This window comes from Anser cygnoides, chromosome 4, assembly GCF_040182565.1.
Source record: "Anser cygnoides isolate HZ-2024a breed goose chromosome 4, Taihu_goose_T2T_genome, whole genome shotgun sequence".
Classification (NCBI taxonomy): domain Eukaryota; kingdom Metazoa; phylum Chordata; class Aves; order Anseriformes; family Anatidae; genus Anser; species Anser cygnoides.
The window spans coordinates 73151834-73179502 of record NC_089876.1 but is presented as its reverse complement, the minus strand read 5'-3'; the positions used below and the strand labels follow the sequence as shown (position 1 = coordinate 73179502).

General features: G+C 42.8%; 2 protein-coding genes across 3 annotated transcripts in view; one reads left to right on the top strand and one right to left on the bottom strand.

Moving 5' to 3' along the window:
- Positions 1-901: 901 nt before the first annotated feature.
- Positions 902-27611, bottom strand: METAP1 (methionyl aminopeptidase 1). 2 transcript variants are annotated; one of them, XM_048054720.2, is made up of 11 exons: positions 27318-27611; positions 18408-18459; positions 15374-15483; positions 14003-14063; positions 12636-12727; positions 11736-11819; positions 10236-10374; positions 9156-9287; positions 6420-6563; positions 4678-4743; positions 902-3423 (listed from the first exon to the last, which is right to left on the bottom strand). In XM_048054720.2, the coding sequence occupies exons 1-11, from the start codon at positions 27429-27431 to the stop codon at positions 3263-3265; spliced, it is 1155 nt and encodes a 384-aa protein (XP_047910677.1). In that variant the 5' UTR covers positions 27432-27611; the 3' UTR covers positions 902-3262. The 2 variants fall into 2 exon arrangements, with proteins under 2 accessions (XP_047910677.1, XP_047910676.1); XM_048054719.2 differs by having other exon boundaries at positions 15374-15486; positions 27318-27607.
- EIF4E (eukaryotic translation initiation factor 4E) overlaps positions 27527-27669 on the top strand; it is a 31200-nt gene continuing 31057 nt past the window's right edge. Inside the window, exon 1 of the mRNA XM_066996398.1 lies at positions 27527-27649. The gene's annotated coding sequence lies outside the window, so the exon portion shown is untranslated. The remainder of the gene's footprint in view (positions 27650-27669) is intronic.

Genomic DNA, 27669 nt, shown 5'->3' with positions numbered 1-27669 from the left:
AACCACCCTCCCAACTGGATGCAACAGAACTTAAGTACGTGCACCGTAACAGTTGATCCTCTGGGTTACACATACTAAATCATGACCATACCATTATGCTGTCTGGATTACATTCTTACTCTGGAGAACCTGCAGCTTAGCCTGTTCATGGAGAGCTAGTTTTGTAACACCAGGGTAAGAAAACAAAGACATTTAGCAATATAAGAGTTCAGTTCAAAGACTTAAATTCTTCCCAGGCTGAAGAATTGATGTCCTAGCTGTTGGGTTGCAGACTTTTCAGACTACTTTGTTCTGCAAAGCTGTTGATTAAATGAAGCGTCTTTGAAGTAATCTCTTTGTAGTTGCTCAGCTAACAGAGGGATTCATTAACACAAGTGCTCTTCCTTACACCTCATGCTTGGCGATTGAGGTACTGCATGAAATTGTACTATCTTGCCACATGCGAGGACTTCAGTGACCAAAAGTTTCCAACAAATGACTGCATGTGAAATGCATGTATACTCTGCTGACTGTCACGTGAAAATGCAGCAGCACTGAACTAGCACTTGTTCCCTGGCCTCATGCTGTTACTTTTATTCAGCATTACCTAACACATCATCTTTCCTTAAATATTCATGCCAATTTGCAAAAACAGCATGAACGGTTTTCACACTATAACGTGTAATTTTGGAATTGGAGATGATAGTAACGGGAAAATACTTCCAGAGGTTGTTTCGGAACAAATTGCACACTTGTGTTTTTGGTAAGAGTGAACGACTTCTAAAAAGCACCATCAGAAAGTTAAAATTGTGTTGCTTTTTCTTTTGAAGTAGATAGGAATTCCTGCAAAAATCAAACACAATTTCCCACATCCAGTCAGCACAAGTGCAATATATAACGTTCAAGCAAGGCTACAGCTAGATAGGTGAAAAAGGTCTTTTGTAATATTTTTATTAAATAAGTTCTGTTCTCCAGGCTGATGTGTTACCTCATGTTCAAAGAACAGGTGTAGATGTTCATCAAACTTTTCACTTGTTTAAAAATACCGCAATAGTATGAACTCAATAGAAACAGTTTCCTTGCTGTGGTTTCAATTTATAGGCAGAAATGCATAGCATCGTAGATTACCTGTGTTGAAAACTTGCAGTGTTGAATTTGGTTGTATCGGTGCAACAACAAAGAGGTATTCAGGTTACACATGCACAGGTTGAAGACTGGTTTTGAACTGGCTGCATGCATCTACGAGTAGGCTTGCGCTAGTGCAAGCAATCCTGGATATAATTGAGAATGCTATATCCGGTTTTGGATCACGAAAATGTAATTTCTGTTAAAAGCAGCTGCAACTTTTATTTTATAGACCAAAACTGAAGTCCCCCATCACGTGCACACACACGCACATAGAAAAGGCAAGACCGCTGTAACCATTCAAGTGAGTGATATGGTAGGCAAACCTCCAGGATAGCTATCACCTCAGTACATGACATTTCATTCAACACAGGTAATTCCACTCAGAGTACTACAGTCTGTTTTGTTAAAATCTATACACACACACACGCATACGCACACGCACTCTATATGCATCATTTCAGGTCACTTTACTGCATAATTAAAAATAATAATAAAGGTAATGAAAACATTGCAATGGAACTCTTACAGCAACGGAGGTCTGAGGCACTCAGGGCAGAGAAGACATTTTCTGGTAAATTTGGTATTTGGTAGTACGCGTGTGAGTCCAGTTCTGTGAAGCACTAACCCCTTTTCCCCACCTAAATTCTGCAGTGCCAAGGGGAGCCAAGGGGATCCAGTACCTCATGCTTGGGTCTAATGTGGCAACAAATTCACCAGACACCTTGGTAAAAGGTGTGTTTTATGCCCGTGATGGTATGATTTTATGTCTGCATTGGTTTGACTATTTCTTGCATTACAGTGGTGTAAGACTTCTAAGTCTGCAATGGGGTCTGAAAAAAAATTCATTACGATTCAGAGAAGAAAAGAAAAAGTAATCCCCTCAGCAAAGACAATGGAAAGGAAATGGGCAGGGGAAAAGAAAAAGTAGAGAGAATACAGAGGCTTAATCCACACTTGTTAAGGTGACAGTTCCCAGCTCATTGTGACCCACCGATAGAGAAGTGTATGTTGATTGTAAGATTGCCCACTCTATAAAGTCTGAGGAAAAAGATCTGTTTTCCTGTGTCCCCCTAAGACTTTCCAAAACCACGAAACTCTCTCAATTGCTTGACTGGGGGAAAAAGACCTGTTTTAGAACTACCAAAAAAAAAAAGAAAAAAAAAACAGCGTTGAAGATGTTTTGTCTTCTCACACTCAGCCTTTTGAGATATATACTCATCTCACTGTAAGTCTTGCAAATCCAATCCCCCACAGCTACTGTGGATGTACCTTTATAAAATGTCCCACAGCTGACCCACGCAGGGATCTCATTTCTCGTGGGATCTTTTTGGTTCTCGTTTCATTCCTTTCCCTAGCCAAGTCTGATACATCAGTTTCACCAAGCGTTCGGAGCAGGAGACTGCCTGCAAGCACTGCTCCGCAGAGAGGTGGCTTGTTCCAGGGGGCTGCATTTAAGACTGAATTCAGTAATATTCCGTGTAGGAAGCCCATATTATCAATCTCCGGTAAAAGAAGCCCTGCCATTAACATAGCGTGTCAACTACAGTCATAATAACCACAGAGGCCATCAGCAGAGAGATGGGAACAGAATTAAAGGTAACAGTCACCTACTCTTGGCAATATGCATGTCTCTCTCCCCTCACCCACTTCTCAACTGATAAGCAAACAAGGCCCAGCCCATTAGAACAGTATCTGCAGAAGAAGGAGCAGGTCTTTGGAACTAGAAATGCTTAAAATCTCAGGTGCCGCTCACACCAAGAGAGACAGGGCACACTGAAGTAGTGAAAAAAAAACCTGGATCCCAAAGTCCCAGTGGGAAAGGTTACCCACGCTTTTCTAGCTAATATCATGGCGGCAACAGAAGCAACTGCAGGTCTAATTGGAAGAAAGGTGCAAAAGAGATAAATGAAGAAAAAAGAAAAATATAGCACGAGTGTTGTAGGTAGGAGGAAAGCAGAAAATTCTTTAAATTCTTCTCTGCTTTAGCAGACATTGGGTCAGGTTCTTCAACGTATTCCTCTCTTATCTACAATCAGTGAGAACAAAGTAAATGATGAAATTCCTCTCTATTCTGTACTCTTAAAAAATGCATAGAACGGAGACCAAAAAAAAAGAAAAAATGTATCGTTCAGATCCACCTGCTCAGTCTAGACTATCACTGGGACATGAAATGGGGACGAATACTATCCAGCCGCCGAGTGAGGATCTCACAGCCTGTATCGGTGACCAGAAGAGTGTGTTCAAACTGGGCAGAGCGCTTTCCATCTCTTGTTACCGCAGTCCAACCATCGGGCCATGTTTCATCTTGCCAACCACCTAGAAATATTAAACAAATCAAAAATTCATCATTTAAATACCAGATATTAGTTCCCCCAAAAGAATAGGACCAGCATCCTGTTCCATCGCTTCTTAAGAGTAAATATGAGTAACCCTTTTACTCTATTAAGGCATTATGCAGAATCAGTTTAATTTAGTGATTTTTGGCTTTTGCCAAATTGCTTACTGTAGTGGGTTTACGTGGCAAGGTTTTGGTAGCAGGGGGCCATAGGGGTGGCTTCTGTGAGAAGAATCTAGAAGCTGCCCCATGTTAGGTAAGGGCTCCACTGCTGACTAGAGCCAAGCCAGTAAGCGATGTTGTTTTGCGCCTCTGTGAGAGCAGATTTAAGACAGGGAAAAAAACAAAACGCTGCGCCACACAGCAGCTGGGAGAGTGAGAGGAGTGAGGAACAGCCTTGCAGGCACCAAGGTCAGTGAAGAAGGAGGGGGAGAGGTGCTCCAGGCACCGGAGCAGAAGTCCCCTGCGGCCTGTGGTGAGGACCATGGTGAAGCAGGCTGTCCCCCTGCAGCCCATGGAGTACCATGGTGGAGCAGGGTTCCACGCTGCAGCCTGTGGAGGAGACCACTGTGGAGCAGGTGGACCTGCAGCGACGGAGGCTGCGGCCTGTGGAAGACCCCTGCCGGAGCAGATTCCGGGCCGGACCTGTAGCCCGTGGAGAGGAGCCCACGCAGGAGCAGGTGAGCTGGCAGGAGCTGCTGCCCGTGGGGGACCCAGGTCGGAGCAGTTTGCTCCTGAGGGATGGACCCCGTGGTACGGAGCCATATCTGGAGCAGTTCTTGAAAAGCTGCTGCCCGTGGGCAGCCCACGCTGGATCAGTTCAGCGAGGACTGCATCCCGTGGGAGGGACCCCACAGCACAGGGGACGAGAGTGACCGAGAAGGAGCAGCGGAGAAGAAGCGCTATAGACTGACCATAACCCCTGTTCCCCTGTTACCCTGTGCCGCTTGGGAGGAGGAGGTGGAAGAGGGTGGGGGGGGGGGAAGGTGCTTTTGGTTTCTTTCCTTTGTTTCTCGCTTCTCTAGCTTGTTAGTAATAGGCAATAAATCTTACTATCTCCCTATGCTGAGTCTGTTTTGCCCGTCACAATAATTACTGCGCGATCTCCCTGTCCTTATCTCAACCCTTGAGCCCTTTTCATCGTATTTTCTCCCCGTTCCTCTTTGAGGAGGGGGAGTGAGAGAGCGGTTGTGGTGGAGCTCGGTCGCCCACCCGAGTAAAACCACCACACTTACCTTCACAGATCATTGGTTCGATTGTAAATACATGACCTGGCTTCATGACTCCAACCGCCTTATTTTCTGCAATAAAGTAAACAATCAAGTTAGAAAATTTATCCCATCTTAGGTAATAAACGAATCCTTGTCTTAGAGAAGACAGGAGGAACAGTGTGAAGCTCTTCAAAGATGAAAAGAGAAAAGCTCTTCAAAGATGACCAGTTCACTTGTCCATTAGTTTTTATAATAAAATTTCCATTAGTCCTTTTTCCTTCTCTCCATGCTCTAACACTGCAATATTTACTCAAGGAACTTGAAATTAATTGTCGTCTTTCTCTAGAGTTCAGCCCCAATTGTGTAAAAACAGAACAGTCCTGCATACTTCCATGATGAAACACATCAATTTAGAAATTCAGGAAAAATATGAAGTATTTCAGATATTCAGAGCAGGCTTGAAGACCTCTTAACCTGGTTCCACTGAACCATTAGTTCCAATCAATTTCAAAATAGGCTAATGGTCAAGTAATCCCATGATTCCGTTTATGAAAGACATTCTCATTACTCTGGAATACTAAAGAAGTCCTGGTAGTCTTGGGATGATAATGCTACATTTCTTTAAGTAACATTACTTTAAGTAACATTAAAGAAAAAAAAAACAGTTTCCAACATTGGAACTTTCTGATGTTAGATTCACCAAAAGCATTTGTGTGGAGGCATAAAATGCTTCTCCATCTCCAGAGTCCAGATTCTCTTACAATTGTAGGATGACTTGGGTTGGAAGGGTTGGAACACTTCCAGGGATGGGGCATCCACAGCTTCTCTGGGCAGCCTTTTCTCTTCTTTTTACATCACAAAACTTAAATAATATGAATTCATACCTGTTGATTAACAGATTCTCTCTGTTCTCTGAAAAATCATTTATTACAGAACTGATTTTCAGCAATCCCTGATAAGCCAGGGATTGCTGAATTATAATCTACAATTATAACGTGTTAAAATTCATTGGGATATGGGAAGATGGAGGCATCCATCACGTCTGAGGAAACAGAGGTTCTACCAGGGGAGCTATGCAGCTGAAGCAGGTGTGAATTGTTTATCACTGTTTCACAGCATTTCTCCTATCCTTAATAGTCCACTCATGTTTAAGCTTCTCTCCTTTGTCTCTGTGGATGCTGTCTCATAGTCCTGCTGCCAAAATCATAGGGACATTGCCATTTCCAAAAACTAAAGCAGAGAACCTGTGGGGGCAGCAGGTCCCTCCTCCACTACCACACACTACAAAAGTTTTCCAGGAACACCACAACACTCAAATAGAGAAAAGCAAAATATAACAGGATCCAGACTCAGGCACACCACCTGCCTACACCATTCAAAACACTTATTTACATCTGGAAACGGCATTAAGCTTTTACTTACACCTTCTGGCTGGAAACATTTGCCTATTCAGGGCAGACAAGGGCTGATGTCTGAGGGATTAGTTGGGAATTCATGCCAGAATGTTGACCACTAACTAGTTCAGGTGAGGGCTAATCATCAGCGTAGGCACAGATTGCCTCAGTACGTGACACAAGACACCTTGCTTAGTTTCATAAAGCACTCCGTGGTCCAGAGTTCAGAAAAATATCTCACAAGTGCACACATGCTAACTTGATGGCTGTCAGGCAACATGCTATTTTATTAAAATGTAAGCAAGAAATAAATTGGGTGCGCTCATTGCAAAGCATATTCTGTCTGCAGGACAACACAAAGGAAATACTCACTGGCATAGTGTGGCACATTAGGGGCTGTATGGAAAAGTTTATGGATTCCATGCCCACAGTAGCTCCGAACGACCGAGAATCCATTTGCTTGAGCGTGTTTCTGAATAATGTTTCCCAGTTCTCTATACCGAACACCAGGTTTTACTGCAAAATTAAAAAGATACAGTTACAAGTTTATAGAGCTTTCTTTCAACATAAGTAACCATCTAATACCATTCAGGCTAATATCACCTCTGTAACACTCCTGGCTTGCCTGCCCATCTGTTCTAGTATGCAACCTCCCCCCTCCACTATGTTCACTTAATTCACCAAGTACGTGAGTGAGTGTAATAACGTGAAAAAGGGAGGAAACCGTCTCATATAAAATAGAAAGTGAGGGAGAAAGAGAGAAACTCCTTCGCAAGAACACTCCTTTTTTCCTTTCATGGACATAAGAGCTCATATATTAAAAGGATGTTGAAGTTTGAAATTAAAGACAAAAGATTTTCAACATGCTTGGCAACTTTTCATATCCAGAGTTTCAGTGCTTCTTTCAATGAATGTATGAACTGTATTTTAATATGTACTTATCTCTCCATTATGTGAAAAGTGCACACAAATTAATAGGGAAAACGATTATAGGTGAAGAACCAAGAAAGGAAAAAAGATAAAACGGTTATCTCTACTCTCAGGCTCGGTTTTTAATGGCAAAGCTACAGCAAATAAGAATGTTCATATGCAGGGCTAACATTTTTGATGGTCCTTTAGGGAAGCCTTGAAAATTAAGTAATTCGCCACTGATGAAAATGGTGTGAAGAATTCGCTTCGAGCACAAGGGATTGATAGTACCATAAAAGCAACGATGCCTCATCTATCAACTAATGAAGCTGCACACTGAAAGCAACCTTGAGCAGCTAAAAAAGAAAAAAGAAAAAAAAAAAAAGGAAATTTTATTTCAAGATCATTCACAACTCCCTGAATATATGCTGTTCTTTCAGGAGCCAGACCTTGGGTGGTTAAGTGGAGCCATGTTAAGCAGAATAAGCCTGAACAGTTCGCATACACAGCTAAAAGCTTGCATAAAGCAAGCCACGTAGTTCACTTCTCTGCTAATGTGAACAATTATAGCTTATAAGTTCAGCTTACTGAACTTACAGAAAATAACAAGAAATTTGGCTTACTATCGGAATGTGCATGCTTTTCCCAAAATATAAGGCAGACACGGTGACGAAGACAAAAAGTTAATCTGTTGGTGTTATACTAAACAGTTGTGAAATAACTTCAGGCCTCACAATTCCAAGCAGCTCAGTGCAACGCAACAAGGAGCTCTCTGCTGTGCTCTCTGACACAACTCCCTTAGTTAGGGCTCTGCTGGTCCAACACCCCAAATTTACGATGGCGTGACCAGGACAGAGGCAACCCTCTGCTATAAATGAGACATCTGCTGCTAGAATTCCTATTAGCAGGGAATGGCTGAAAGACATTGAAAATTGTTACATCATCTGAAAGGTTAGTAAAAAAAAAAAACACTTATACTGAGAATTTACATATCGGTATAACGAACGCAAGACTGAACCGCTGTAGTTTACACATCAAAGCAAGGATATGAAAGATAAGAGACAATGTATTTAACATTTGCTATAAAAATAAACTACAGGAGCAAAGATAAACAATCTAGGTCTAGCTCTGGAAAATTAAGTGTTCCTTCCAGAGCAGTAATCCCACATAAATAATCTATGTCCTTCACAGCTCAACTCTACAGTATTTTCTCACTCACACAACAGGCGTGCAAGATATCTTTCACATGGATTTTTGTCTTTGCAGTTTAGTTCGCTATCTCCAAATTATTAACCAAAGTAAGCTCACTATTATTTTTTTTCATTTAATTAAATGCATGTTTAAAGCCTTCAGATATAGTAACGTAAACTTCAGCTTGCAGAGACCATGAAGTGAGTAAATTTTACTGGGGATTCTAAGAAGCTACAGGATATATAATATGCAGAGGATACAATTACTTGCAGGGGCTTGAGAGATTTTAGTTTTCCCTGTTTGTCCAAGAGAACTTGGTATATTCATTTGTGAATAAAGTGGAACACGGCATTCTCTAACTACCTTTCTATCTCTGTGTGTGTCTCAGTGAAGGTGTCCCAAATTATATTTAATATATTTAATATATTTATAAGCAACATAATCAAAGTCCTGCAGGTACTGAAGGATATAGATCTCTCTTCCCCAGCACACTCCCGAAGTTTAAAATCTAAGCACCTAATTAGCTTTATAAAATAACCATCAAGTTTATGGGAGTAAAGGGTTGAGTTTAAAAGTCTTCAAACAACGTTTTATCTTATTGATTCACTTTACAATGCCATGTGTGTTAGAAAAGTAGAAAACCATACTCTGGTTTTCCAAAACATACTTTGTTGTTTACATTCCCTAAACAATTCAAATCAAGGATGTCTTATTCATCTAGTAGCCCAAAAAGGCTATTTCCATGTAAATATCAGCACACATGGATCACCTCAGCATCAGTTACATTTCCCTTGTCAGCCCACGTTTCAAATAAAAGTTGCAACCACCACCCACAGAACCGTACGGTTTGAACAATCACTGTGTTATACAACATACATCATCTGCTAGTGACGCACACTAACACTTCTGTGTTCTGCAACAAAATTCATTCCCAGGGGATAACACATGTGAGCACTCGAGCTTGAGAACCAAAACCATAATCCTTCAGGCCTCAGCAAAAGCATTTACCTGCATCGATGGCTTGCATTAGGCACTCATACGTTGTTTGGACAAGCCTCTTTGCACCCTCATCAACTTCTCCAACGTAAAACGTCTCGTTCAGATCTCCATGGTAGCCATTACGATAGACAGTAATATCCACTGCAAAGAATACCAGACACGTCATACTACTACCACTGTATTTTCCACTGCTTCTCTATTTGTGAAAAGACAAAAACCACATACAATGTGTTACTGTAATTGTGAAGTTATTTCTCTAATTGTGAAGAATTCCGCATATCAACTCTTCCAGCAGATTAAATTCTGACACTTATCCTGTAGAATTTATAGAATTAACTATTAAGATAATGTTTCACTGCTCAGTGATTTAAGAAAAAATAAAATGGAAAAAAAAATCCACCTGTGCAATACAGCCATGGCAAGCTTATGATTGGTTTTCTAGGCAAATATAAAAACAAGAAACAGATGCTCTTTACTCCATGGTGATTTACCTGGCTAAAATATTTCCTTAGAACTAACTCCAGCACTAACAGGAGGAAATTAAATTTAAAGTAGGAATGTAATCATGTTTTAAGCCATATTTTAACTTCAGTACTTTCAAAGCACATTTAAAATAATAAGTCACATATTTGCAGTAATCGGAATGCCAAAACCCATTGTTTCCAGCCAAAAAGGTAAAGTTTTTTAGTGAACATTAAATACAAAGAAATTTTCCAATATTGTTCCTAAGAAAAAATACACCAGATGGCTTAAAACTTTTTTCTTTTGAATTAAATTATTTAAACATTCAGTATCAGGCAAACAGCAAGAATGAGAAGGGGTATGCTTAAAACAGCTTAAGTTTAAAAACCATAAAATTAGAGCTTATAACTATGTTGCAGCAAAACTTACTTCCTTTGCATGTAAAGTTGGTCATCAACTTAAAGTTATAAACTTACTCTTGACAAATATAAATATAACAAAGGTATTACTAAATCCTCTTATAAAAGGTGTTTTCTAGTGCTGAGGTGCAGCCCTGGCACACAAACTGCTAGAAGGTAGAAGTGTGGAAGGTTAAAAATGTAGAAGTTAAATTTTCATAGCACTTACCATTAACAATATCCCCCTCCTGTAATGGCCTCCTATCAGGAATTCCATGGCAGATCACTTCATTCACTGATGTACAACATGACTTAGGGAAATTATAATAATTCAGAGGGGAAGGATAGCAATTCCTTGCAATACAAGCCTAATTTAGAAAATACAATTACACATTGTATTAGCGAGTTTTGTACAATGAAAAAACATAAGCACAACAGACTTACAGTAAGAATGATACTTTGAAATGCTGTGGCTCCTGAAAATAAGACTTTTTGAGCTTTTTTTTTTTTTGGCATTAAGGTATTTTGTTCTGCTTTGCATTTCTTAACAGGAAGACAGTAAGGCTAGTTTCATTTTGTTTCTATTAATTTTTATGTTCAACTATGAATGCTGAAATATTCAGGTTCAAAACAATGCATGGGAATATTTATTCAGGTAGAAAACTGTCATTTTCAATGATTGTTTTTAAGCACCTGACCTAAGATTTTTTAATGTTTTTGCAAAAGCCACAGTCTTGACAAAACAATATTAAGCACTATTCTTTTACTCCCCTACTTTAAAACCCTAAACTGCTTCCTTTGCACTCACTTTATTAACCTGTGATTTTTGCAAAACTGACATATACATACTAAGAGACATACCGAGCAATTATGGAAAAATAATACTGTCTTAAAACTGCAAAATTTCAGTCAGTATCAATCTCCTACGCAAAAGTTTCCAAAAGTTGGAGGGAGAGTATATTACCATTTAAGTTTAATGCAGCTCCAGAAACCTCAGGCCTAGTTAAACCGTAGGAAGTGCCTCAATCTCAGCTCAACAGTTGCAAATGCAGACCTATCTACATCAAAATCCTGGCCTTCTCCACAATGCAGATCGGTATCCCTCAACCATCAGTTTAAACACCTTCTAGAAAGCACAGCTAAGAAAAATGAATATTACACAACTCAACTTACCTATGGCAAACCACAAAAATACTTGAATATGCATTTCAAATAGTTTGCTAGACTGGGGCTTTAGTTCACCTGACTGCATCAAACACCTCATCCCAATTCTATCTCAGGCTCTGCAGTTCTGATTCCCAATCACAAATAACTGAACTTTCTCCTCTGTACTTCTTAACTAACAACACTGGGCACAAAAGTCCATGACGTACATATGATGCTCTTTAAATAGTGGTATCGGGAACCCAGAAGGGTTTACAAGAAAAAAAATACATGATGTTAACAGAGAAAACACATGAGGAAACTCAGAGGGAGCCTAAAGCTGGAAATCATCTAAGGAGCTGATCCAGAGCCCCAGGAGTTCCTAACTGGGGGCTTATTTTGAATCTAGCATTGTGTTATAACATACTTCTAACATCTGCTCTACCTATTAACTTCAAAATGAGAAACAGTTCAAAATAAAGAAGAGGAATTCATGCAACGAAGAAAACCCCACAACACTCATTCCAAAACAGAGAGAGAGAAGAAATCACTTAAAAACACTAGAAGAACAGTAAAATAACCTTACTAAATGGACAGCATGATCAATTTCTTCAGTAGTCACACCTGCTTTCACCATCATGGCAGCAACATCCAATACTTCTCTAGCAAGCTGCAAATAAGGAAACAAAAAATACTGATTTAAAAATGAGACCAGGGCTACTCCTTGGAAGGTTAGCAACTCATTTTCTGCAGCTACACTGAGATTGCTAGGAAAGGTGAGTAGACTGGGACTACAGAAAGTCTTCAAGATGCCTGCAGTTTATACTACTGAGTCACCTCGGTGACATCTGAAAATATTTTGAAAACACCCCAGTTGAAAACACCCAGTTAAGATTTCTATTAAGATTTCACAGCATCACAGAATTGTCGAGGCATGTAGGAACTCTGGAGGTCATCTGGTCCAACTCCCCTGCTCAAGCAGGACCACCCAGAGCTGTTTGCCCAGACAACACTGGATCACAATTTTGTCAAACACCACATACATGAACGACCTAAGTACAATTCAAAGTTTGATCGGTTTTGATAGAACAACTCTTTTTCCAAAATTATCAGGAATGGGGCACTGTTTTGGTTTTGCTTTTTAGTTTTTACTTGGCACTAACTCTAGGAGAGGAAAAAATTCTGTTCTCATTCATGCACTATAAAATATATTCCTAACGGTAACAACATTTCAGCCACAGACTATTTCTCACTAGTAACAACAATGCCAGAAAACAGATAAAAGTCATCTTTCTGCTTGCAAAATAATTCACTGCAAGTTGGAGTCACAAGGAGAAAGAAAATATGAGATTTCCCAAACTATTTTTCAGTGCTCAAAAATGGTTTGAAAGTCTGAACTCTGAAGTATGCTGTCACAAACTGGTAAAATAACTATATATTTTTAAAGAATAAAGGCACTTTGTAATGAAAACCAAAACCTCCTTACCCTACACACTACTCGCATCCCTTCTATATCCTCAGGTGAGAGTATTTTTATTTGAGAGGTTCCTTTTAAAGCCTGTTCTGATTCAGACATTCCTAGGGAAAGAAAGGAGGGGGGGGATAAACAAACAAACAAAATTACATGGAGGAACGATTGCTACACATGTCCAATCAAGGAACTTAATTAGCTTACCAACGGCAATAAAAATATATACTTTCTCACCAGAGACTAAAATAAGAAACCCACCAGTTATAGCAGAATCAACATTAACCAGATTAATTTGAATTCATAAGCCTTCCACAACATCGCAATGTCCAAACGTGTTCAGGATGCCCAGTCACTTACATTCACTTGCCCAGTCAGTCAAAACACTCTCAAAACACAACTTTAAGATTACACTTTCAAGGGAAGTATTTTATTCATAGAAAAGTCTTTTTTTTTTTTTAGCTACCTTGGAGATAACAAGTATTATCTATAATAAATAATATTATATTATAATAAGTAATATTATAATAAATATAATAAATAATATTCTAAAGCAGCTATTAAAGTATTATATAATCATATGACTATATCTAGTTATCATAAAATTGCTTGGGTTGGAAGGGACCAAGTAGTTCTAGCGCAATAATCATGTGATAAATACTTCTAAAGTTCTTCCTATGAGATTCTGTGCAAATTCAGTTTTACAGTTGAAGGACCTCCAAAAACCAATACTTTGTGCTGTTTAAATGTTTACATTCTATAAAGTACAATTAAAGACCCATTGAAGATTTAAAAATAATTCCAACAGGCTTTTTAGCAGTTTTTTGAGAAACACAAATCACCGACACCAATGCAAAAAGGGGAAAATACCCAAACAAACCAATAAGCAAGTGATTTTGAATCTATCCTCTCTCTGCCTAAAAACAGCTGGAAATGATCAGTTTTCTTTTGGGTGTTGCTTACTGGGGTTTTGTTTGTTTTAGTTATTTTACAACACAGTTCCAAAATGCCACTGACAATGGCTTATCAAACCTCATCTGTGTCAGCCAACTTTTGCTATCTTTGCTGTTTGTTATGAAGTTAAACACAGGAACACAGCTTGTGTATTTTTGTCTTTTCTTCCCTGAACACCTCTGAAAGACAACTCATTACAAACTTCAGACTTAAAAAAAAAAAAAAAAGAAAAATTTGTAATCATTTTTAGTTTTATTCTTTTAAATCAGTAAGTTAATGGAGGGGGCAGGGAAAAGAAGTAGATGAGAAGAACATACAAAAGAAGAGATTCCCTTCTCCAGTATCTCCTTCATGCATTAAAGGCTTCTTCAATCAAAGGAAAGATAAAAAGCAAATACGACACGCCATAACTGTGATTTGTTCCATGTTACCTAGTGGATGATCAGCATAATCTGGTCTCTGAATATAACTTGGCACAGGTCTCGTTGGTGTCTAAATAAATCATAGTCAAAGCTAGTTAGATTGCAAGAATACATACTAGAGCCACAAAAGCAGCGACCCACACAATAAAATCAAACACACTGAAACATGGCTAATTCCACACAGAAAAAGACGCAAGTATGCAAACAGTCCAAAACAGCTCCAATCTCCATTTCTCAAAGAATCTCCTGTTACTCTTTACTGCTTTTATATGATACACCCTCTAATAGCCAACTTCACAGCTTTACAAAACCAAACTTGTGCCTGTCAAATAAATAGTTTCGTAATGTATTGTAGCATTTATTCTGGCACTTCCCAGACTGCAAACGTAGTTGTTCCAGGCACATCCTTCCTCTCTATGATTATTAGTGTATTTTAACAAGATTGTTATTTTTAATCATCACCCTATTTATTAGGACTTTTTATTATAATTTCGTATACATCAATCCTACAGGAGTCAGGAGACAAAAAAGCAAATGCTCAGCAGTAACACTAGTAAATTACTTGGCCAGTGACGTATCCAAAAAAAAAAAAAACAAAACCAACATTCTCCAATGACACAAAGACACACACATGGGCTCAGGTTCTGTTAGTCTCTTCTCTGACCCTGTAACAGATGCTATGGAGAGGATGCCACAGGGGCAGGATTTCTAATAGAGGCCAATTAGAAAAGACACATGTAAATAAAATGCCATTAATTCTGTAAAAGTTTTGACTTATTCCACTTGCAAACTTGTACTAATTTAAAAATACAGCTATACTGAGGCTGTCTTCTAAACCCACCTTTCAACTCTGAAGATGTTACTGACCTCAGCTGTCCTTCACCATTCCAGTGCTGGGAGTTACTGTATTCTCTGTTTCATCAGCTTATTCACCGGGTTATTTCAAACCATTTATATACAATTATATCAAACTATTTATTTAAATTCTAAATTAACCCACTGATTTTTTTCTGAAGCAGACTGCTCCATTATTGGTAAGAGCAGCAGACAGCTAGAAGACACCATCTTAACTATCAGCAGCTTTTTGCAGAACAAATGTCAAAACATGCAGCCAAAAGGCATGAACTGATGCACGTCTCTCTCACTTTTGCTTCATTTTAAAATATACCGAGACCTAGATCAAGTTAACTAAAAATGAGCCACAATAATAACAGTCATACATGTCCTTCCCATAAGGTTCAGACTGATAAAGAAGCTTTCCTCCTTCAGCTAAAATATGGAAGGCGATCAGGTCAGGAATTCTGGTCCATCAGTTGTTACAGAATGTAACCTGCACCTTTTCCTCCAGTGCTGGAGTACAGAGTGCCACTTAACACTTACCAGGGGGTAATGTGGCCTGAGTTTCCCAGTATATCGATAACCAGACCAGGGATTTGTGTTAACGTCACCTTCCAGGGTCCAAGAGGAAACTTCATGTTTAGCTTTTTCATCTTCTGAAAAGAAAAAACAAACAAAACAAAACAAACAAACAAAAACGACAGCATAATCAGTCCTACCAAGAACCGTGGGGTCCAAAGGCAACCTACAATAGATAAAGCTGACATTCATTCTGGTGTTTTTTGTTGGTGGTGCTGTTGGTTTTGATACTACTGATACATAAAAGTGTAGGTAGTAGTTCTCATTTTATTTTTTGATTAAGTTTTTCACATTCCAAAAAATCACAGCCTGCCAACCTTATCTTTTCTCATTAGCAAACTGCGGATTGTTGGGACAGCAGTACTGTAGGCACAAAGACAGTGTAATAGCTATTTGAGTCGTTCTTCACTTGTAGCTCTAAAACATAGTTCTGTGCTTCTTTTCATTCTTGGGAGATGAGCATATTTCTACAGAAACGCTCATTATCCCTTCAATTAGCAACCCGGCACTGCAGACGAAGACTGCTTTTCTGTGATTTCTCCTGGCATTCAGTGACAGAAATGACCTGGGGTGAGCGGGAGGGTATCCAATAACTAGTTTTAAATTGGGAGCCCGCTACCCCTCCAGATCTTTTACAGAAAGTGGAGGTGCAGCCCCTTCAGGCAGTATGTGCACCTTACAAGATGGTTCCAATCTGCCGCAGGTGCCGGCTCTCTTAACCTAGTGAAACTCGCATCTGATTCAGTCCAGTGACGGCGTTTATTCACTAATAACACTAACCTAACAGAGCAGATTGATGGTTTTTAAGTGGAGGATTGAAGCAAGTTGATCCTGGGCATTTCCAAAAGGGGAAAAATAAAAGGAAAAAAAAAAAAAAAAGGATTTACTTGGAAAGAGGAGGCAAGGGTAAAGGAAGAGTATGGCAGCGTTAATCTTTAACTCATAACCTGATAGCTTAAGTTTGTTTTCCCTTTTCATATCTCACAAGAACGAAGAAATGGCAAGAACTCTAACATAGCAAGCCCTAGTATAAATTTCTCAGTCTCCATGGCTGACTTCTGAGCCACCTGCCTACATGACATTCAGTTTAGACGAACCACTGAGAAATAATAATTTAAAAATCTAAAGTTATCGCGAAGGCATATTTGAGATGCTTCAGTAATTTGTGACACTGAGGACTTGAGGGCTACCAGAACCAAGACCACTTATGCTGAGCTTATCCTGCGGTTATCCAGGAAGCCAACAAGACCGTGGATTTGGTGGTATCATCAAAAAATTCTCTGTCAGATAAACAACAGCATTAGAGGACTGCACCAGAGGATTACCAGAATTATTATATTGAACACAATTTCATGTTCATGCAGGTGCAGAGTAATGTCATACAGAACGCAAGTGTGAACTATGAGAACTCTACAACAGGAAGGCAGAAAGAGGGAAAACATTTGTGTCTGTGCTACTCCTGGCTATTAACCGTATGCAATATTTATCACAGAAAAAGGGGTTTTACGGGGTTTTAGGAAAGAAGGAGGTAAGTGACATGAGGACTCGGCTTTTTGCCAAGCCACTTTTTAATCTCAGCTCTCCTTTGATGAAGGTGGGCTGGGGAGGGCAGGTGCAGAACTGGGGTCTACTTTCTCTTTTGTTCAGGTTGGTTTTAAACTTATGGATTATTTCAACTCCTCAAATAAGAGAGAGACTACCAGTCTAGCAGTATTTCCGTACCAGAGCTACCAGCTGTAACTAGGACATACAGATAGATATTCTTATGATTTTCAACTAAACTGAACAAAATCCTTGCTACAATACATCCTCCTACCAATTGTAGCATCAGTGCACAAAACCATTTTCATTTTTTTCCCCAGAGGGGAAACACCCCAAATATGCAGACTGGCTGCACTCTGACTGGCATGCTTGCATTCCAGCAAGCACCGAATCAAAAAGCTTCACTAAAGCCTTTTGAACATTACTGCCTCTTACTCCATCAGGCATCAAAACGCTATGATGGTACAAGTTTGGTACACGTTTACAGGCCTCACCGTCATGATTTATTGTTCTCTTTGTCCTCTGTGTCAGGATCTCTCTTTTCCTCTTCACACAACTGGTAATTTGGCTCAAGGAATGTGTTAGGCAAAAATGGAACAGAAATAGGGATTTCTGTACCACATGTGGTCTCAGATACATTTCAGAGTAAAAATGTAAAATTTCAAATCTGCAGATTGCCAGGAACCGAGCACAATTTCAGATATGCAGAACACTATGCCAGATATCTTGGAAAAATCCTTATCGTTTCTTGGCACAGAATCACAGAACGTTGAGGTTGGAAAGAACCTGTGGGGGTCCTCCTGTCCAACAGGAGCAGGCTGCCCAGGACCACATCCAGGAGGCTTTTGAAGAACTCCAAGGAGGGAGACACCACAAGCTCTTGGGGTAACCTTTGCCAGGGCTCCGTCACCCGCACAGCACAGAAGTGCTGCCTGGTGTTCAGGGGGAGGTTCTTGTGTTCTGGTTTGTGCCCCCTGCCTCTTGTCCTGGCACTGGGCACCACTGACAGAGCCTGGCTCCAGCCCCTTTGCACCCACCCACCAGGTATTGATACACATGAATGAGATCCTTCCTGAGCCTTTTTTTTCTCCAGGCTGGACAGCCCCAGCTCTCTCAGCCTTTCCTCACAGGAACGATGCTCCAGCCCCTTGGCCCTCATCACGGCCATTTGCTGGACTCTCTCTGGTACATCCACACCTCTCCTGTACTGGGAAGCCCAGGACTGGACACGCTATTCCAGACACAGCTGCACATTTACGTGTGGAAAGATACAAAGCAAATTGCACTGTGTTGCTCTACCGCCAATACTCACACACACGCGCTTTATTGTGAAACTGCATTAAATAAAACACGATGATGCTGAATTAGAAGGGGGAGTAAATTCACAAAAAGGAACAGTTTTCTATAGGCACAGTCAGAACAGAATATTAAAACAGACAATAAAAAAAAAACTTACTTGCTTTCTTGTGTAATAACTTGTGAGTAGCCCAGCTTCCCTTAAAGCATTCCTAGAATTGCAAAGAAAAAAAAATATTTTTTTAAGTAGCCTTATCCTGGACAGACACATCATTCCCACGAAACTGAGAAGCAACTGTATTTTAAAATACTAAAATATGGAATTTACTAACCTTTGTAGCAACATGCAGCAAATGCCACTTTAACTGCCAGTCTCTGCACTAGAAAATACCACTTTCAACAGCTAATGAGCCAAAACAGTCAGAAAGCACAGACAAACAGATGCACCCATCCAAATGAAACACGCTGTTCTAATCCTATCTACTAAATATTGTCCCCTTATCAATTTGAAGAGTAATTAAACAGCACGGTTGGCCCGCGTTGGCTGAGACGTTGTGCTGTTCAGGGACACAGAGGTACGAGTTCACCTGGTCTATCTCCACACCTAATGCGATGGCGTTGCAGTGGGTAGGGTGATCCTCCCCTGGCTCCTACAAGGAGCCATCTCCTCCTGCTAATTGCATCCCTTCTGCCTCCTTCCCCAGCATGAGAAAGCAACGGAGGTCAATCAGCGTGATCACAGGGGAACAAATTAAAGAGATTAAGGTGGGGAAAAAGACCGAGAGCTACTGAATGGAAATGGGAAATGTTACTCACAACAACAGAAACAAAACGAAGTTGAAATGGAAAGCAAGGAAAGAGCGCACGTGAAGGAGTTTGTGTTTTTCCCTTTTTCCCCCGAGCACGTACAGAGCAGTTCATGCAGTGAATAATGAATGAGCAAAGGGGCAGGTGGAAACGCCTGGCAGCTGGAGGAGAGTAAAGGAAGATTAAGGCGAGGGAAAGACATGAAAAATGAGAGATGGAAACAGAAAAGCTGCTGAAGTAGGCATTTAAAGGTGATCCTTTAAGATGCCAATTAGGAAATTGATTATTTTTATAGACAGAAGTCAAATCCGATGGCTACGCGTACACAAAATAACTGTTAGAAAACTGCTAATTCTGGTTATTTACAATAATGCTGAACTTGTTCTGAAGAAACAGGCAGGAAGTTTACCTTCAATAGGAAGGACAATACTAGAGGCTGAAACATCATCATAAAAATACTGCCCAGAGCCAACGAGTGATTGAGCCTAACATACACAACACCAGCCCAACCCAACACAGATCTGTAAACTAAGCCCAGTGTGCCAAACTCTGCCCCAGCTTCACGGCTGCTCCCGCAGAGCCATCTTCTCCCCACCTTGCCTGCAACCAGTGGTCATCAAATTGCGTCCAGAAGACCGCAGTAAAGCGGTGCACAAGCGTGCCAGCGTTCAAAGAAACCCTGCTGCCCTCACGACCAACACCAGATCTTCGCTGTCTTCTGCAGCAGCGTTTGAAGTTGCCGCTATCGTCACGGTGCTGCGTAATGGGTGGGACAGCGAGAGGCCTGGAAACCGACGCGTTAGGCTCACAGGGCTTCTCGCTGAGCAAGCACTGGAAGGTTTTATTGTCGCGCTCGTATAACCTGCTGCACACGCAGACCTTTGTGCCGCGCTTGCTGGAAAGCTGAGGGAAAGGGGGAAGGTTTTAGCCAGACATCCCAGACACGCGCACTACCTGCGCGCCCGCCAACTGCAACCAGCACACGCGGCGAGCCCAGAACATTTCCGTGAGCACAGGCCGTGCCACGCGCAGCGTGCCGTCAGTGAATGCCTCTGCGTTGGGCTGACACTCCTGGAAGGCTCTCGGAGGATGCCCTGCGCACCCACCGAGCCATCCATTTTGTGTAGGCTCGGTCACACGCCGCCCGTGAGCGCCGGACTGAGCAGGTACACACGAACTATTTGTGTTGGACAGCTTACCGAGCAGGCGCCACCCCGCGCGTGTCTGCACAGCTCTGCCTCGGTGCTTTCAGATAAAAACACGGCAGCTGTCACCTCGCAGGCTGGAGAATCGTAGCTGGGGCTACAAAGCACTACCGACGTGCCACCGCGTGCTTCAAACACCCTCACCTTCTACACAGCAGACTTCCTGACAAGCCACGGAAGAAAGCCACTCTGCCCCACCATCCGGGCCACTTTGTGGAGAGTTTTCTGGAGAAAATTCTGCCTTTCGCTGAGCTTTCTCTGCTGAGACACTTACTTCAATCTTCCTATTATCGTTCCTGCCTCTAATGAGTCTTCCATGTTCCTATGCCACATACAGATCAAGACAGAAATTTGTCAATGACTAAATAAACAAAATACCCAGGGTGAATTTCAACATTAAAATGAAGAAGTGAACACGACTCTTTTCTAATATTGCCAAAAAGAAAGGAAGACATGGCTTTGTATGGCTACGTTTGAAAACATTAACTAGCTTCCGAGGGAAAGCACACAGGAATAACATGACTTTGGCCATGAGCCATGAGGAAGACTTCCTGGATTTGATTTCAAACGTTACAATATCCATTAGTATTTCTGATATTAATATCCCACCCCTGTCACTTAGAGCACTGATCTTTCTATTGCATGTGTTTTTCACGTAGCAATCAGGACAGACTCGGAAACGCTGAAGAGGACTGTGCAAAGCGAGAGGCCAAACGCATGGGACAAAAAAAAAAGCGGTGGCAGGAGGGAAGTGGGCAGGGGAGTCCTTCATTTGTTTAGAGCAATCTTGCGTACAGCTAGGCTGTCAGCAAGAGAAACTCGATTGCAATTTTTAGCTAAAGCCCATTAACATATTTAAACCTTTAACAACATTTCTGACCTCAAGCCACGCTGAAACCAACCCCGCTGATTCTGTGTTCAGAGACGAGCTCGATCCAACGTTCGCCACAACCTGTGCATTTACCGAAAGGTAACGCAATCACGTTACACTCTGGAAAGGCTCCTCCTGGATCAGCTCGTGGAAGCCAAGCTATTTCTCTATGATTTTCACCTTAAGGACTCAGTCCAACACCTCCTGGATGACATATTGACAGAAGCATGCAGCTTGGTGGAATTTGTTTTACAGTAGAGGGCATTTTTGTGCGAACACAGAGGTCACTACCAAATGCCTTCGGCTTAAAAAAAATCAGCCATTGAAAGAAAAACAACAAAAAAAACATCCTTTAAATTAGTTACTGAGCTACTTTGCAAGATTTTTTTTCTCAAATTTTAATTGTAATTTTTACAGTACCAGCAGGAAACCAGGAATCCATGCAACTGTATTAAGAGGCAGAAAAACATAACGAATGTCAAATGCCAGAGAAGAAAAGGGGGGTTAACGGACCAAGATTAGGCTATATCTACACTACAAACCTCTGTGCGGCACAGACATACCCGAACTAGCTTTAAATAAACTACCCAAGTACAGGAAGCAGCGTAGGCAACACAGAATTCAAGACATCCTCATTTCTTGGGTTTCTGAACAACCCTTGCAAGGCAGCAGCTCGCCCGAAGCGCGCTCTGCCAGCTCCCCGGCAGCGATTTCCATCCTTAGGGCTGGTGCTTTTCTCCCCAGGCTCCCCGTCCCCTCGGGTACTGCTGCTTTACACAACCTGGCATCCGATGCTGCAGACACACCTGGCAGCAGGTACGCCGAGACTGCCCAAATCCCGGCGCCGGACAGCTTCTGGGAACTCCAGCTCATTCCTGACTTCACTGTGCTCACCATTTAGAGGCACGGAGCTGAATTTCCAGAAAGACATATTCCAGAGCAAAAAAGACAGCTGGAATTGAGACTGTGGGGACAGACTGGCTGGCACTCTGCATGTCATTATACCCTGAGTTGTAATAGTTAGGCAAACGTCTAGGAAACGGTGCCAAGCAGTACGGTGCATTTAAAAATATTCCGAGCGATTTTTTTTTTTAAATACAATTTTAAAGTGCCCTTTGGAACGTAAAATTGTCTCGGGCTTAATCCAAGATCGCGTGATTTTACTTAACGAGAACTAGTTTTTAACCAAACCACCTTTAAGGTATGCAAACCAAACAAAACAAAACCCTTAAGTGTGGCATTTAGCTTAAGAAAAATATCAGGTTATCGGTGCTGTGTATGTAATACGACACAGATTAGCCTTACATCTTATCCGTAAATACAAGTGCCTCGAGGGGTGCGATTGCTACTACGTTGGATGTTGAAACAGGCGCCTTTTAGCACGCCAGGCTCTGTTCTTCTAGGTGCCGTACGAGACCAGAAGATGCTGCCGCTGGCCTGAAAAGCTGCCTGCAGAACTCCACACACCTGGGCAGCACTTGGGACTAGTCTGTTTTCCAGATGAGCTGAAAGTATGCTTGCAGGTTCGAGGGAAGCACCTACACACAGCATCATGGTACCAGCAGAGCTTGCTCTGCCTTTCATCTAAGCTCGATCTCAGCCCGAGACTCCTGGCTCCCAGGTGACAGGATTTCAGCCCTTGCTTGGAGGAAGGGACTGGATTTCACAGCTCTTCAACCACTGAGGTACACGTGGGGCTTCTGGGAGCAGTGAAGGAACAACCAGCAAGAGAAATTCAAACTGGACGGGCCTTTCGGTCCATCGAACCCAGCTCAGACAGCCTGCCTGGGAGCCTGAAGCTGACCTTCAACAAGTTACGAGCGCTCTGCATTCGTGTCTCAACAATAACCAGGCGCTGACCACAGGCACAGGGATTTCTGGTGATTTACAAGCAGATAAAAATGTCAGCTTCCTGGCAACGGGAATCTGTCAAAAGACCTAGAAGGGAGCATCTGCAGAGTGCCATTTATACCAAAAGAAAGCCATATCTGTTGCAGTTGGATCCAAGCAGCAGGTTCTAGCCTATTTTAGGCGCAGCAAAGAACAGCAAACCAAGAATGAAATATGGCACTTATGTCCTATGGTCTGACATGAGAGAGGGCAGAAAATACTTTCCTCCAGGCCCACAGCTCCCTGCTGCCCAACCCAAGCACACTGAAGGTGAAAGGAAACAGCAAAGCGTATGTGGGGGGACCACTGCTCTCTTCTAGATCCCAATTTTTCTTAAATTACTGTGACCTTGAGAACTCAACGCTGTCAAGGGCCCAGGTCTGAATACCAGTGACAACATCCTTCCCAGAAAGGAATAAGCCAATAAGCAAAGCCACCAAGGGAACAAAGCAGAGCTTCTTTCCCATCACCGAGATTTAAAAAGTCAGCCCCTGTCCCAGCTGGAAGGAGCACCCCAGCGGGTACCCACCACTGCCTGAGAGATGCTGCAGGGTGCACGGCTCAGAGAAGCCGCCTGTGGCCTCCACATCTCAGAGAGGAAAAAAAGGCAGCACGGGGCACTGAATTTACAACGGGGGAAGGATTCCATTTTGTGCCTGGAAATAGATACTTCTGAATTGGGATGGGGAAACCGCCCCGCATCAGGATCCCGTCCATTCCGACAGAAAATCTCAGGCGGCTCTGTTTAGTCCGAGACACCTACACAGACACAACTAGTATGAGAGAGGAATTTTTCATCAAAGCAACACAAAATTATTAGTAAGAGGTCAATTTATAAATAGAAGGTTCATAGGAAAGTAGTAACTGGAGATCTCAAGAATTGTTACTACTTCTCCATTTATCATTCAGCAGCTTGCAGAAGTCATGTAAGAAATACAAATTGTGCATTTAAGCACCAACTATTTGTGTATGCTACATATAATTTACACACAAATGACACGTACCTAACAAGGCAGATTTTGCAACTGCAAATTCATCTTACTAAGAGGAACACCACACTTGAGATGCCACTCTGGACATCTGTGTTATTTCCACATTCAGGAGATACAGTAATTGAGTCTATTAAGCTGATAAACCCATGCAATGCTGTTGCAAGTCTCTACAAAAGAGAAAGCAAGACAGTGAAAGATAGCTGGTGGCGACAGGACCTGATTTACTAGGCTAAATGAAGACGATATCAAAGGTTAATAGCAGACAGAATTCCTCAGTAGAATATTCCCTCTCATTATCCCTTGGACTGAAAGGAAGAAAAAATAATGCCAGCGTTCAACACACTACTAAAGCTCCTCTGCTACTAAGAGCTGTCTTTACCTCGCCTCTGTTACCAGTTCAAAACCCCACTGTTAGGGCAGAACTCGGCATCCTCAGCCCCTTTTCCACCCCAACCCACCCCAAGCCCAGCATTCAACAGCGTGCCCAGGTGACAAGGTGCACAACACCCCACTCCCAGGTCAAATGGCGTGGCTCGAAGGCTTTTCCGATAATGTCACATTACTTCAGAGAAAGCATTTCCAGGGCATGTTGTTGAGATGTCCTCTTTTTGATATAGAAGGGGGAAAACAAATGACTAGAATAATGCCCTTTACCGAGGAAAGGATAAGCACAAATGATAAATCCACCAGGGAAATCGCTGTCCTGGTACAATTTACATGAAAAGTTCACTCCAATTCTCTATGTGCAGTGCTGAAAAATAATGTTTAATAAATCCTAAGATTACTTCCTCACTACACTAAGATTCTCAGTCCTATGCTACCCACTTTAGTTCTTCTTAACAAATTGCTACTTACAATCCAAAACATTATCAACCTTTTAGAGTAGTTCACACTTTTCTATAGTTTATTCTCAGCACTAGAGAAATGAACTCCCACAAATTTGATTTTAGCTCTTATCGGAGCTTTGGCTGTATGAACAAGCTATTGCAGGCTTCAAGCAGGTTAATTACCGTAGCACGCAGTATGGGTGTAGCTGACACCTCTGTGTTCAAAAAGGAGGGGCTGACTTTCCAGCTATGCCAAACTGGGTGCAATGGACATGCCTGCCCTCAGGCTGCACCGTCCTGAAGCACCGGTGTTCTCTGATCCTGCAGCACAAAGCCGTGGGAAGCTGAATTAGCAGAAAACTTAATGCAACTGCTGTTGCTCCATTAAAAAAAAAAAAAAAGTGAAATCCTAAAAACCCACGTAATGGCTCACCAAAGACTCAGGTCCAGCTTAATGGAATGGGTGGAAACCTGCAGCCTTGGAGGGAGGGGACAGGAACAGGCCTTTAGGTATGCAGGCTGCGCCATGGAGTTAACATCCCAGTTCCACTTACTAGCTTATCAAACAGTTTTTCATGTGTGTAATGCCTCAATGGAAAGGAAACCGCTTAGGAGAAACCTTTGGAAAAGTTTCCCAAACGCTAACCATTCCAGTACTATTGGCTGAAACTCGCTGGAAGTTCAGAGAAAATTTCCTGGTTTTGAAAATTTCCTGCTGAGCGATGATAAGCCTCTCAGTGCGTGTATAAACAGCCAGCCAGTTGTCAGCGGCACCTCACCTACCTTCCTGATGGTACCTAGTGCCCCCAAGATGACATCTCCTCCATCGGATGATACAGAAGACTAAGGGGGACCGAAGCTCCTCACTGTGGGCTGAACATGAGGACTCCTCTCTTCGTGCGTGACATCTTTTGCACATCGTGGAAACGGACAGCTGTTAGCTTCCTTCTCTCTTCTATGAGACACTTCACCCCAAAATTTCAAAGTACCTTTCATTTGGGGAATAGCTATGCCTCCCTACTTGACTGATCAAGGGAATGAGGAGAAACAAAACACCCAAGGTCTCCCAGAACTAAGAAAAGCGGGATTCCCAGTTCAGTATTTTATTGCCTAGGCAAGACAGCTTTACAAGTAGTCAGTTATCCAGCAGCCTATTTTAACAAGCCAATAAATATTTCCGGTAATTTTACCTTACAGCAGTAGCAGCTATTTCAAAAGAATTAAACCTAATACATAGACAACCAGAATCTCCACGTTCTGTATAAACGTGCTGAGCTGGGGACGGGATAGAGGGGAGTGAGGAGATCACTAGAACTTCCCACGCAGGCCTGTTCAGGCTGTTGGAAGTGGCAATGTCATCACCAGCTGACACCTGCACGTGCTGAAGGTGCGTTTACGACGAGCTTTACGTCAGGCACGTCAAAACGCGCGGTGAAACGCCCAGCAAACCCTACCAAGCGCCCAGAAGCACCACGCGGGAACCGAAGGTACAGAACCGCCGCAGCAATTTGGGGTTGCAGTCGGTGCAGTTTGGGCTCGAGGGGGAAGTCCCAGGAGCCGCGCAGTGGGCGTGTGAGGTGCACGTGGAAAGCTCTCCCCAGGTCCTATGCAAACGCTGACTACCGGTTTGTGTCCTGACTCAGAAGTGACTTTTTTTTTTTTTTTTTGCTCAATCAGGAAGTTACTCTAGCTGATGCGATTAAACGCTTCTGATATCTACAAAACTTCGATGGTTTTACCCCAAATTATACTTCTTCCAGGGAGCTGCACCGTCGATCTCTGGATCGTAGCTCCTCACTTGATGCTGAGAGGAACAGCACATACAGAAGGCTCAAAGTCTTGAGATATGTATTTTGCTCTGCGTTTTCAAGTGATTAAAATAAAATAAATAAAAAAGACATGCTCAGACATCAGGCAGCCCTTTCTCTTTAAATAATGGACCTAACCATATCACCACCAAGGTAATAATGAGGATAGCTGAGGCCTGCAGAACACATTTAGCAGAAGTTGATGGTTAAATGACAACTGGCCTAACCTGAATCTCCCCGTCTGGCAGCCTTAAAGCAAACCATCCAGAGGCGCTTAAAAGCACATAAAAAGTAGGGCACCGAACCGCCTCCCTCGGAGCCCCTCACCTCGCCAGAGGACACCGAAAATATGCTCGGCAGAGCAACAAGTCTCTGCCACAGCCCCGCGACTCCCGAGCCGGGGCTGCTGCAGCCGCAGAGGCACACGGGGCGGGACGCCAGGAGCACGCCTCGTTTCGCCCCGCCGAGCCCCCAAAACCAAGGGGGGACCCCCGGGGGGACCCTCCGGGGGACGAGGAGGGACGAGGCGCCCCGCTCCCCCAGCGGGAGCAGCCCCGGGGCGGCGGCGAGCCCCGAGCTCCCGCACACGGGTCCCCCCCCCACCCCACACACGCACACCCTCACCTCCATATTCCCCCGCCGCGGGGGGAAGGGGGGGCTCTGCCCTCACCTGAGAGCAGAAGTAGGAGCCCTGGATGCCCAGCTTGAGGCAGGTGGGGCACTGCAGCTTGGCCTCGCTGCTGCAGCCGGCCGTCTCGCAGACGCGGCTCTCCACGGCCGCCATGCTGCCCGCCTGCCACAGGCGCGGCGCGGCGAGCTGAGGGAGGAGCTGCCGGCTTGGGGCGGGCGGAGCCGCCGCTGTGCCGCCCTCCTTCCCTTCCCTTCCCTTCCCTTCCCTTCCCTTCCCTTCCCTTCCCTTCCCTTCCCTTCCCTTCTCCTCCCGGGGTCGCCCCACGGCGGCGCAGGGAGGTAACGGCCGCGACGGGCGGCCCTGAGGGGCAGGTAGGTGGTGGGGTTAGCCC